The sequence below is a fragment of the Electrona antarctica genome, assembly GCF_951216825.1.
Source record: "Electrona antarctica genome assembly, chromosome: 17".
Lineage (NCBI taxonomy): Eukaryota > Metazoa > Chordata > Actinopteri > Myctophiformes > Myctophidae > Electrona > Electrona antarctica.
The window spans coordinates 16231207-16245412 of NC_136798.1; the positions used below are offsets into that span (position 1 = coordinate 16231207).

The window sequence follows — 14206 nt, forward strand, 5'->3', positions numbered from 1 at the left end:
TTTGCAGAATTACAGTACATTTCAAGCACAAACTCAAAACAAAGGCTGTTAACTGTGAGTGGACGACCCAATTAAGCATTACACTTGTTTCCAACAGGGTCCACCATGTTCAAATCATCAAAACATTTAGAGACGTACAAATAGACACTTCGTGCCCTTGAACAAGGCATTGAACAAGGCATTGAACCACTACGATGAAATGTTCTATGAGCAGGGCCTGGCTGGAAACAAGTTATTGAGCTTAGCCCAGATACCCTGGGTAAATATAGTAATCATTTCATTTCATCACTACTAGACATACAGTAGTGAATGCAAATGGAACAATTAATGGATTCTCTACAACTTAGCCTTGGCAGGGTTCGACTCTATCACTCCATCTGTTAGCATCTGCTTTATTTCTACTGGACTAAATCCATACTCCTTTAGGACTTGACATGTATGTTCTCCAATAAGGGGGTCGTGTGCCAAGCAAGGTTCCGCAGGAGTCCGAGAGAGGAGCGGAGCTGGTCGGGGGCTCTCTTCACCCTCAGGGTCATTAATGAAAGACCCTCTTTCCTGGTTGTGGGGATGGGAGCTCACTTCATCAAAAGACAACACGGGTGTAACACAGGCATCTGTCCCCTCAAAAATACTCAACCAATATGCTTGGGATTTAGAGGCAAAGCACTCGGTGAAGATCCGCCTGAGCTCAGGCCAATCGCTAAAGCTCATCTGAGGAGGCAAGTCTCTTGTATCCAAAGCCAAACCTGCAAAACAAAACAAAAAAGTGAGGGGAATACTAGAAGGTGCGCTCAGTAGGGTGAAAATCTTTACCAGGAGGCATGCGCTCATAATAATACTATACTGTCCGATACATTGACATCAATCTTTCATTCTCTGTCCTGCTCTCTAGGACAAATGGAAATAAAAACATATAGTGATGTGGTATCAGATATACAGTCTACACAAGTTTCCAAAAAGCTTGAATTTCAATTGTAAACTGCATTTCTTTTTCAAATTCTGTATTTGGTACGGCCACTAGATGGAGACAGCGTGCAACCGGACACATTGCACAAGCTGTTACTGTGTGAATCAAAGTGAAACTAACTTTGACAAAGTTATAAGAATATGTTATGTATAGGCTATAAGAATATGTTATGTATAGGCTATACATCCTGGAGTGGTTGGCATATTCAATCGAAGGAGTGGAGTACAGTGTCTGGACATGGATAAAACGGAAATAAATCTTATCTCATATGGTTATGTATGACGGGGCTAGCAATGTCCGTTGTTTAACTTGTTTTGGTAGCCATCAGTGTTGCTATTGCTCATGGATAACGGCAGACCTGAGCAACTAAACATTATCAAATGACAGTTTTGACGATTCATTGGGATTATACCCACATACAGTGAAGAATTTCCATCATGAGGAACATATGACTTTTTCAGAGTCGACATCCAAGAGACAGATCAGACACAGTAAGTTACATTGGAACGTAATACAACAGCGAACAGCGCCGTCATGTACAGGCAATTTATAGTTGAACTGAAATAGACTTAAAAAGACGTGAAATTACCACACACATACAGTTAGTCCTTAACAAAAAAGTAATTTAGGCATTTATTTAAAACAAAAAATTACAAAAAAATACAGTATAATGATAGTATGCAGTATTTTTTTATAATACCGGTATTGACTTCAGATATCGCGAGATACGGTAATACCAGTATACCGTATCACCCAAGACTAGTTTATAGCTTCGTTGCTAGCCCCTGCTAGAATCCATGCCAACAGCCAAAATCCGAAATCGTCCGTTCACGCACACGAGCACGCAGACTTTGTGACTAGTGACTTTATGGCTCGCACTGGCATAAAGTACGATGTTCGGAGCTTGATAAAACATTAATTCGAGGACCCCGTGTGGCTGACATGGAATGGCCGACTTTTACTTCCGGTTCAAAGTACCATAACACAGCTTTTCTTTTTTTTCTTTTTACGTTCATTTCTCTGGCACTTTCCACCTAACGCTCCATATCGCCTCTTGGCTCCCAAGGAGTTAAATTGGGGGTAAAAAAAATTATCAAATCAACAACCGTTAATTAAAACACAATCTGTGCCAAAACGAGATTTGATTAATTGGCATGAATCCATAATTAAAAAAAAGAAAAAAGTGTGTGTGTGTGTGTGTGTGTGTGTGTGTGTGTGTGTGTGTGTGTGTGTGTGTGTGTGTGTGTGTGTGTGTACTAACCATGAATAAGCTGATTGTAGAACTGTGGTTCAATGGCTCCTACGGCCAGATATTTTCCATCAGAAGTCTTGTAGGTGTCATAGAATGGAGCTCCACTATCCAACATGTTCTCTCCTCTACGATGGTCCCACATGCCAATGCGACGAGACTTCCATACAAAAGAACCTGTGTATGCTGCTCCCTCCACCTGGTTAAAACATACATTAGATAGAGAAAGTTAGAAAAGGACACAGAATGACAGACACATGTGCAAATAGCTATATGAATGAATATCAATATCATACATGCGTTGCAGTTTAAACTAGAAAAGCCTCCTGGTGGCGCTATAATCAGACAATGTGAAGGGTGCCATTTCTTCTTACGCCTTGGATGGCAATTGTATGATTTGAGGCATTTTGTTCCAAAAATGTGTTTTGCAAAAATCCACCTGTTGGTGGCGCTATAACAGGCTAATGTGAAGGAACGTCTGTGAAAGATTTCACGTAAATTGCACGCTGCGTTCATGATTTGAGGCTTTTTGTTCAAAACGGGCCAATCCTGTAAACTTTGAAAGCCAATGTTAGCCAAGCAGGATGGAATATGAAATATCGGACAGATCTGGCTTGAGCACATGACTATAGAGATAATGTGTAACGATTTGCAATATTTTTGGACAAAGTATGGAGGAGTAATATCAAAAAAATTGTTTTACAAAAGTTAATAACAGGTAGTTCTGGAAAATTTGGGGCAGAGGTTCATCGTTGGCATCTAGGGAGTGTGTGTGCAAAGTTTGGCATCGACCGAGTTAATGGTCTGTACACAGACGGACGGACGGACGGACACACACACGGACAGTGCAAAACATACTCTCTCCCCATGCCTTCGGCCTGGTGGAGACAATAAGCATGATAACTTCTAAAATACAGAAAAAATATTATTATGATTATTATGAACCAATTCATGAAGTGAAGTTGGAGAATTTCAAAGAAGGAGCGGGTTCACATGACTCCGTTCAACTGATTCAACACGAACACAACCCACCACAGTCAGTGACATCAGCTATAGAGCTTGACTCAACTGTATCATCCAATTCCCCCCAATTCATTGAAACGGACCTCACTGTGTCATGAATACCGGGAATTAAAGCATCTGTGTCACTTTATATTTTATCCACTGTAATCATATTTTATACTTTGGCCTTTCAAAAATAGCAGACAGCTCATAGCACGTCACTTCGTGCAGTGCTATGAGCTTGTAGATCTGCTAATTTTCTTAATTTTCTTTTAAAGTGAACATTATTAACTCAAATCTTTGCTTCTGGGGGCTTCTGGAACAAAATATTTTTTCAGATGGGGGGTCCGCAGTCAAATGCATATCATGTTGGGGGTCCTTGACAATTTGAGAACGACTGACATAGAAACGGGTTAAGCGAGGGGTGCCGTGACTGCCATCAGGCAGGTTGACGTCATGACGTTCGCCGTTTGTTTTTATGTAGCTCCGAAAAGTGTAACCAAATCAAATGGATGCATCCTCCGGCTCCTCAAGATTTAATTAGCTGACTATCTCGCTGGTTATAAAGACTAGGACTAAGTAATTTTTTGACAGTCTATTTAAGGGACATTCAAGCGGCCTATAAACACAAATAGGTTACAAATACATGAAACATTGGATTGCATAGACATCACTTTAAAAGTAATAAGGAAGTCAGAAATGAACATATAGGATAATAAATTATATATTTATAGTATACACAGAGCTCTTCACAGGTTCAAAATGGACACAAACCATAATATGGACCTCTGAAATTGGTTCTGAGATCGGAGTGGAGCCGACATAAAAGAAAAAAAAGTACCCGCACATGATTTCACCTCAATGAATAATCCATTTCATGATCACTCACACCATTGATTTGATTCCACGGAGGTTTGATGCATTGCGTGCGTGCGTAGTCTCTCTGCTTTCACTTTACTTATGGAGAAACTTCTTCCCCCATATATTTCGCTGCAGTAATCTGATCTGATCCCTGGTCAGATCACAGCAGCATTTGATCAAATTCCTAGCAGCCCGAGCCCTCTGCTGTTTTCACACTTACAGGCTACAGCCTGCCACCATTGTGTATTAGCTTGTCTGACACCTTCAGGGACCACTGCAGAATGCTGTGTAAAACCGTGTAGCACCTTTGTTGTTGTCTGCTCTCTGCTGAGTGCTGACTGCACGCAGCATGCAATGATCTACAGGCTGCTTGGTGCACCGTTGTATCCGGTCCGTAATTGATTGGATTACCCCCTAATGTTAAACATTGCAAAAACTAATATGTCTTATTCTGGAGGAGTGGTGTTAATGTATCTGCCTAAATAATCATCTTACCATGCTAGCATCAATAACTTGTCCCTTCCCCGAGGTGGTCCTCTCCAACAGCGCTAGGACAACACCCAGTGCACAGGCCAGACCACCTCCTGCAAAGTCTGCGACCAGGTTCAACGGTGCATAGGGTTTGTCACCGCTACGACCCAGCCTAGATAACAGACCTATGGAAGAAAACAGAACAGAAGACAAACAACACATGAGACCTATTCATAGTCAAGTTCTTGGTGAAGAGTTGACCACCAGAACGGTGGATTGGTAAAAACAGAGATGTGTTGTGTGAGTGTTGAGCACCGCGGCGTGACATCATGTTGTAGTTTCCGGTGGTCACCTCACCTCTTCACCGAAAACTGGACTATGAATAGGCCTTTAGTAGAACAGAGAGGAAGCAAAATACGGGAGCAGCATGTAAACAGCATGCAGCATATTTTTAACCCATTAAGACCTGAGGCTGATTCTACAAAATGTTTTCTAAATCCTGACAGTTTTCTGAAAAACGTATCAGTGGTGCCCAAACCTTTTCATGTCAAGGACCCCCAGAATTATCTGAATTTGGACACGGACCCCCATCTGACAAATATTTTGTTCCAGGGACCCCCAGAAGCAAATACCGGTATTTGAATTTAAAAAACGTTCGCTGTGAAAGATTTGTACACATTGTACAAAGATTGTACACATTTTCAAAAATAGCAGATCTACAAGCTCATAGTGCGGCACCGGGTGTCGCGCTATGAGCTTGTAGATCTGCTATTTTTCAATAACTAAATAATGGTTAATTTGGTTAAACGCTAAAGTGACACAGATGCGTCCTGATATCAGGAGCAGTGGGCATAAAAAGTAAATGTATGTTAAATGCTTTATACCTGACATGGCGAGGTAGTTGATATCATGGCCAGCAGCAGTGGCATAGGAGCCAGTCTGCCCATAGCCAGTCAGTCGAGCATAGATCAGACGAGGATTCTCCTTTAGTAGATCTTCTGGGCCGAGGCCTAGTTTCTCCATCACACCTGGGAAAAATGTAAAGGACAAAAACGATTCCATGTCTGTCTAGATTTCTACACACACCCCCAATGACCAACTGTAGGGACTACACAAGAGGGGAAATGGGAATTGTCATTAACAAATTAATTGGAAGTGTGGGGGGGGGGGGGGGGGGGGTGAAGGGGTATTGCAGTGCTGATGTAGATTAACTGGTTGGTAGTTAGTGGAGGAGCTTAGGGAGAGTCAGATAAGGGTGATTTCGCGCTAATTCGTCTAAAAGCACCACATTTTGCACAGATATAGCCCAGGGCATGCTCTAATGATTTAGCTAGGCGAGCCGGCGAACTTTGGCGTCGCCACAGTGGCCAAATCCATATGGCCACCATTAACATGCTATATAAGGCAAAGCATTCTAAATTTCATTATGCTATAAGTAGCATGTGAGGTTTCAAACTAGGGGGTTTTCATGATTCTAAATCCATTCCAAGCATTAGTTTTGCACGAAAAACACTCCTTGGGCTAAATCCGACCATAGGCACTTTCCCAAATGTGCCTAAATGTGATGACCTCATCACCTTTTTAGCCGAAGGAGTGTTTTTTTGTGCAAAACTAATGCCGGCAATGGATTATGGAAGCATAATGAAATTTAGAAATAATTACCTTATATAGGATGTTAATGATGGCCATATGGATTTGGCCGCTGTCACGACCCCAAAGGTCCCCAGCTCGGGCGCCCTAGCTAAATCGTTAGATCTAATAGATCATGCCCTGGGCAAAATTTGGCGCTTCTAAACGAATTAGCGAGAAATCTCCCTAGGCTGTACGTGTCAGGAATAAGATGTAGATAGAATACAAGACCAATTCAGCATATGACAGACTGCTAAACCTCAAATGCAGCACTCACTCCCTGCATGTCTGGAATTATTTTATTTCTACCAACTACTTTTCGTGTTAAATTGTTGTGTAACTATTCGTCAACAATATCCGACATTTTTTTTTTTCCTATAATTTTTATCCCACGATTTTGTAACCCATTTTTCACCCCTGTCACCCTGTGTCAATTATCTATTGTGATCCTGGGCTCTACACACCCTCCGCCAACCTGGGGAGAGCAACGGACTTGAACTCATGCTTCCTTCATGCATGAGTGTCCAGGTTGCTCCTTTACACCTGACAGGGGGAGTTTCCCTGGTTGGACGTAGCGCGTGGAAGGAACACATTATTCCAACAAGTTCCTTTCCCCTCCATCAGGCGCCCCGGCTGGCCAGGGGAGGCAGTTTAGTGACCAGGAATACTGCATGTTTTTTGTGCTCGACATTTTTAAACCCTGCTTGTTTCAACTATGTATAGCACTCTGGAACTTTATGGACCCACGAACTACTGTATATCGTAATTTCTCTTTCTTGATATGGTGCGTTTTCTTTTATTGAAGTAGGAGTTCTGACTTCTGACCTTTACGGTAGGGTTCCAAGACGACATCCGATTGGACACAGAGCTTTCTGAGCGCAGACACACCTGCGGGAGTCTTCAGATTGAGTGCTACAGAGCGTTTACCCCGTGCCATCGTGTCCAACGCCATGGAAACTCGAGTGCGGTCCACACGGATCACCTTGGCACCAAAGTCTGCCAGAATCATGCCACAGAATGGTGCCGGGGCTAGGCCCGCCAGCTCAATGACTCTCACCCCAGCCAGCGCCATGACAGGACAGGCTGAACAGGGGACAGAGCTGTGGAAAGACATGATAATGGCAATGGTAGGCAGCACAAATTCTTGAAGGTGTGTTTACAAAGTTACACAGAGACGGGCAGCAAAGCTTGGGGCTTATTTCTAACAGATACATTATTTTAGCGTGCTGATTAAGTTAAAAATGAGTATTACACTGTCTGGATGTCATCTTGAATGGGATTAAAAACGTAGTAGTTCTGTAATAAGAAGCAGCTGTGTTTGGAGGAATGTGCAGCAATGGGAATAAAATAAAAAAAATATGATGACCATGATGTGAAAAACGTATTTTTTATTTCAGTAGGTCTTTAACGAGAATAAATTAGTTTGTTTATTTGGTAACCTGATATTTACAATAAATTAATGCCCAATGTTTTACAAAAACATTATTTACACATAAGAGGTGAAGACAAACGAAAAAAAGACAAACAAAAAAGAAAATAGAATAGGTATTTCCGCATTGAAGACAAACGAAAAATAAACCTTGTTGAAAGTCCAAAGGTGGTGTCTGAAATGCATGTGCATTGTGTCCAACATAGCCACCAAGATAAGAGTTACTTTGACTTTGTGTTGAATCATTCATGATGCTGTAGTGTAATGCATTTCACGTCAAATACAATTTAAATAAAGAAAAACACTGACAGCTAAATATTAACTTTACAGTACTAGTGTGTTGTTTGTGACTATTTGTCCTAGTTTGACCCAGAGTTAACTGCTACATTTACTATTAATGTGATGTGCATGCATGTGCTATTAGCAAAATAGCAAAGTACATTTCAGTGAAGGTGAACGATGCATTATACATCGACATGATTGTATTACATATTGCTGGTCTGTCAAGAAATGTTGATGATGTGCTTTATGCTTGCTTACCTTTGACACACTCACAGCAAGCAAGCAACCAACTCGAAGCAACTCCGTATTCCTGTCGCTTCTTGGTTACGTCATTTAGACCACAGGATTTCTGGGTAATGAAGTTTTCATATCTCATATCTAAACCTATGGACCGATATATTAATATGCTATGGACGGGCAAAAAAACAAATTATACTGGATGAAAGAAGATTAAAGAAGTGTTTTAACTACACTGGAGTAATTACAACAATTTCACCCAAGAGCAAAAAGATACTGGATAAATTATATCATGATTTTCTTAAAAACTCTGTTATTGTAGAGTCTAAACTGTACTACACAGTTTTTTATAATGCACTATTGACCAGTTGACCATGAACTATCAAAAATAGGCCGATTAATAAAGCCTAACATGTTTTATTTTAAGCCTACATTTTATTTGTGTTCTTCCAAACAGATTGAATTAATATTACGGCCTACTTAAAAAAAAAAAAAAAAAAGATAAAGATTCAAGAATTAAGTTGCCAAAACGAAAGTCACTGGCATCTGGCATCAGCATCATTTTGGTTTAACAACCTGTGCCCGTGCAAATGTTGAGACCCTTTTTTCCCAATTTCCCATTCCCCCAGAAGATGGTGCTGAAGGACTATTAGAGTTAGGCCTCTGCATGGATATGGTTATTGTAGTTCGCATAGGCTACAAGGTTTCTCACTGTGTAGGCCTACATCATGAGACAGTGGGTTCTCTTGCATAGTCTACGAGTCAGACTCAAGTTAAAGTTAAAAGCATGGCTCTGCATGGTAGAGAGAGAGAGAGAGAGGGAGAGAGAGAGAGAGAGAGAGAGAGAGAGAGAGAGAGAGAGAGAGCGACACACACAAAGAGAAAGAGACACAGAGAGAGAGAGAGAGAGAGAGAGAGCGCGAGAGAGAGAGAGAGAGAGATACTGAAGAGAACTGTAGGTGTTTATTGATCCCACAGAGAAAATTCAACTGTAGGCTGTGTAGGTGAAAGGTGTGTGTGTGTGTGTGTGTGTGTGTGTGTGTGTGTGTGTGTGTGTGTGTGTGTGTGTGCGTGCGTGCGTGCGTGCGTGCGTGCGTGCGTGCGTGGCACGCATGTGCGGGTAGGGTTGTTGTACTGGCTTGCACCGCCTCCAAGCCATGAGTCATGACATCATCAACGATATGGCTTAACAAGCTGAGATATGGTTTTACACTGCAAGTTGCAAAGTTGTCAAATGTCATGATAACAGTGGGAGATCGCTGTCTGGTGGTGTGACTCCATACGCCGTCTCGATGTGACCTTGACTTAGTCTTCAGGTGTTCTGAATCTGATCTGAAACATCTTCTGAAATAGACACATCATTCTGTGGTCGTCCAGCATGACGATTAAACGAAACACCTGTGTCTCCTGTCTGACCCGGCCATGCACGCTCTCTGTTACATACACATCATTAGTAATTGATCATCCATTCTCACCCTCCAGTTTGTCTTACAGCTAAATGCTTGTGTTTATTGTACTGTCCTCGCTGTGGCGTTACAGCAAAGTCTTTAAGACCACGCTGACATAGCAATCATGAGAGATAAAGGTGCCTCTGTCTCTGTGTGTGGTGTGATGTGTGTGTGTGTGTGTGTGTGTGTGTGTGTGTGCGTGCGTGCGTGCGTGCGTGCGTGCGTGCGTGCGTGCGTGCGTGCGTGCGTGCGTGTGAGAGATCGAGAGAGAGAGCGTGCATGTCTAAGTGCCGAGTTCATGCTTGTCAAAACAATTGGCAGCTCATCCCTTACAGTCTATTATCATTAGAATCCCCATTCAGATGGAAATATGACTCCGTTTCTGACGAAGCCTTGATTCATGCAACCACTGTGCACTGAGAGTGCCACACAAAGGCATCCGTCTAGGCGTCCACTCAAAAAGTCATCCATCTATGTTTGAACGGACTGGAGCACATTGTTCACATTCATTACAAGCTTAAAGCCAAAACACAGAGGCGCTTTATAAATTATCATTACTGAGGCACACCTTCCCATAACCTCACCTGTCTTCCACTGTAAATTGTAAATGTATATATAGGGCCTTTTCCGAAGCGCTTTACAATGTGTAGGCTAATTGCTAATACATTCATGCGACAACCATGCAAGGCACCAACCTAGGAGCAGATGGGTGTTTTTGCATCCTATACTCAAGGACACTTCAGACCAGACCACACCAATGCAACTAGTCACAACTCCTTGCAACTCCTTGCAACAAAACCGTTTTACGCCCATGTCACACCAATGCAACTCCTTGCAACTGCCATTGGGGATAATGGTTGCATGCAACTACTCGCAACCATTTGGTTAAAAGGAGTTGCATGCCAGGCGGTGGCGTAACCGTCTGGGCACCCGACTGGTAATCCAGTCGCAGTGTGCCGCGGGTTCGACTCCCGAGCCCGACACGGCCTTTACTGCATGTCTTCCCCCATCTCTCTCCCGTTTCCTGTCAGCTTACTGTCTGTCCCTTCAAAAACCAATAAAAGGCGTAAGCCGCAAAAAAAAGATCTAAAAAAAAAAAAGAAAAAAAATGAGTTGCATGGAGGCGAATCATTGATGTGGTTTGGGCTTAAGACACTAACATGGGGGAATCTGGGATTGAACCAGAAATCTTTAATTTCCCAAGCGGTCACTCCCGCTCGCCTCTGTTGTCTCTGCTGCTGTGAAGGTTAACCACTTTTTCCACGGGAATGTGGCCTATAACATAATGGTGTGCCCAAGCTGGGGATGCCAGGTTGAAAGTGGTTAAGTCTAGCAGGTGTTGAGGTTAAAGTGACACTCTGACTGGCTCACTGGTCAGAGTCTTCTTCTTTTAATGAATTAGCTGGTGTTGATCCTAAACTGACAGTCAATCAGAGGTGGGCCGTGGCATCAATTAATTAAACAGTGTCTGTCTCATGTTGCTGCCCCATGGTGCTGGACGTTTTGTGCGTCGCTGACCCCCGTGACTCGCTCACAGACATGGAGATACACAAACACACACACACACACACACACACACACACACACACACACACACACACACACACACACACACACACACACACACACACACACACACACGCGCACACACACACACACACACACACGCACGCACAGACACACACATGGCGGGCAGGCCGTAAAGCTGAGTTAACCACCACACCACTGCAAGCTGCACCCCATGCAGTTGACGCTCAATTATGGATGACCATCATTAGAAACTAGACACGCCGGAACACAGGCTTACCCAGACTGATATACACACACACATGCACGTGCACGCACGCAGGCAGGCAGACGCGCATACGCACGCACATGCACACAGACGCACATGCACGCAGACACACACACTCAATGAGATGATGGGCACTGTGATTATTCATAGAGACACCCAAGACTATTGAAAGGCTCATGGAGAAAGACCATCCATTTCAGCCCATATCCACGGCCCCTCCTGACCTCTGTGGCCGAGTGGGCACCAGTATGGATATTCCATATGTCGTATATCACATGCTCTTCTTTTCAATCTTCTAGCTTGAACCAATATCAGTGTCATACTCTATCTGTGCCCTTGTCTAGTTCGAGATCGGGTTATACAGAACGATCTAATTGCAAATGTACAAGGTTTGTCGGTTTGTCTTAAACATATGTACCCCTGCCTTCCGAGTGTTGGTTTTCTGTCCACGTAAAAGGGATGCAACGTTCCGAAACTGTGTTGTATTGAGTTTCTTTGTCTTGTCTTAATCAGCTCTTAATCCTTCCTTTGTTCTCTGGTGGAGTTGAACCAAAGGACATATCTCTCATCAATCATTAGCATGGGATTAACCAGCAATACAACCAAACTGCTGGCACATCCCGTGCCACCCAGGGAAACACACACACACGCACGCACACACAGGCATTCTTCAAGCATTCCTCATATAGGGTTGCAAACCTAATGCAGCGGATTTACATTCACCTATGTATGTTTCTGACATCATGGCTGACAGTCTTTACATTAAGGACAACCCTGCAATTGCTTGTTGGTTTACGAATCATGTATTGCAGGCTACTAAGATTTTCTTCTACAATTAATTGTTTTACCAATATGAAACAATCAAGCAATGGATTTGTGTAAAATAATCTAGCATGCGTTTGAAACCTTCCTGTAGCTCCTAGCTCGGTCTTTGAAAGACCATCACTCTTGGCATGGGTCAGTGGTTTAAATGGGTAACTCATTAGACATACAAAGACCATCTATCTCCGATCAAGCAAATTTGTCCTGTGCAGACATGCACAGGCATGTCCTAGGTCTTTACTAATGCCAACACACCCAGATAACCCCACTGATGACCAACCTCGCTAGCAGGCTAATCAGTGACCACAAATGATGACGGTCTCTATAGCCACTAAGCTAACAGGGGCGCAGCTGCAAATGAAAGGTTCATGTAACTCAGCCTATGTTCTGGCTTGATAAGCTTCGAGTTATACTTTCTGTGTGGGTCATGCAGCATATCATTAGGTTCACAATGCGTCATGCTAACAACACTGTAAAGCCTAACTAAAGCTCAAGACACTGATGTTAGATAGTAGACTAGAGTGTGAGGGCAGCAATTCAGTCCTGCTGTTGGCTAGATGGCACTCTCCCATCGCCACAACACATTGCAAGCTTGTAAATGTGTTTATGTGTTTTTTTGTACACAACACGGCACGTTCACAAATCAAGCGTTAGTAAGCCCAGAGCTATGAGGGAAAGGAAAAGTGCTAGTACCGTTGGAAAGACCTCAATAGGATAAGTCAAAATGTGAGAGTGACTATTCGGTCAAGATTCACTGCTCTGCTCTGTTCTGCTCTGCACTGCAGGAGAACACAGGTAGAGGGACCGTTGAGGTAGCCCAGGCTACCGGTACAAAGTGTAGTATAGAAGAGTACAGAATTGTCCCGTTTTCATTTCAGGCAACAACTCCCTACCTAATGACAGGTTGCCTTAAGCCGGCAGAGAATTCCATATTCATAAAATGTACAACCCCACTGCCCTCTGCAAACCAACCGGTCTGAGTAAAACATATTAACAATACTTCCACTGAATGACTGGAAGATGTCCAGTTAAATGTAGCCTAAGGGGGAAAGAGATTCCATCCTGAGACATTTAGAGGCCAAATGGTAATTTTAATTGACTATCCACATAGAGAATACAGTAGTAATACAGTATAATGGCTCCATCTCTGGATATTACGTGACCTTTCCAGTTTTCCTCCCAGCACCTTATAGTTACATGACCTCATGAATGGAATGTTCCACACAGCAGACTGCGTCACATGAACTCTTAATGACCTCAGCAGCCATGGCCACTACCAGGAAACGACCTCTGTGTGTCTCATGAGGTGATGCTGGCACTGTACATACGATGCTTTAGAACACTAAGATGGATGGAGGAGCATTGTAGAACTATATACACTAGGTCTGGAGTGGACTGTGCACCCACTGAAAGACCTTGACCTTCTTACCCTGGTTTTTCTGTTTTCACATGCACGCACGCACGCACGCACACACGCACGCACGCACGCACGCACAGTGTGGAAAATGATCATAATTATGTAGAGGACGTACAGTATGGTAATGAAGAGAGGCCAGGTCTGGCTCATCACTCACAGACAGCATGCATTGATGGAGGTGACTGAATCACAAAGAATCTCTTTCAGTCTCTGTTGACTAAATTCTCTCACCCACAAAGATGTATTGTGTGTTATGTGAGTGTGTGTGTGTGTGTGTGTGTGTGTGTGTGTGTGTGTGTGTGTGTGTGTGTGTGTGTGTGTGTGTGTGTGTGTGTGTGTGTGTGTGTGTGTGTGTGTGTGTGTGTGCGCGCAAAAACGTACTCCTGGCACCCTGTTCTTGTCTTTGTCTCCAAAGACAAGCACCAGGATTAACGGGATGTAGAGGTCGAAGTCAAATTAGCTTCAAGAGATGTAGCCTAACACTGTGGAAGGTCTACTTTCACTGCATCTAATGTGCAACTACTGCGTCTCTGTACTAAATTCAGGTAGTATTATTTAGAAGAAAAAAATAAAAAATACGATTTCCATCACACACAC

General features: G+C 43.1%; 1 protein-coding gene across 1 annotated transcript; it reads right to left on the reverse strand.

Annotated features, from left to right (window-relative positions):
• Window positions 1-265: 265 nt before the first annotated feature.
• On the reverse strand, window positions 266-8225 carry amacr (alpha-methylacyl-CoA racemase). The gene is made up of 6 exons (XM_079526537.1): window positions 8149-8225; window positions 7005-7279; window positions 5435-5578; window positions 4575-4735; window positions 2229-2415; window positions 266-746 (listed from the first exon to the last, which is right to left on the reverse strand). Exons 2-6 carry the CDS (start codon window positions 7249-7251, stop codon window positions 337-339), a joined length of 1149 nt encoding a protein of 382 aa, XP_079382663.1. The 5' UTR covers window positions 7252-7279; window positions 8149-8225; the 3' UTR covers window positions 266-336.
• Between the last annotated feature and the right edge of the window lie 5981 nt (window positions 8226-14206).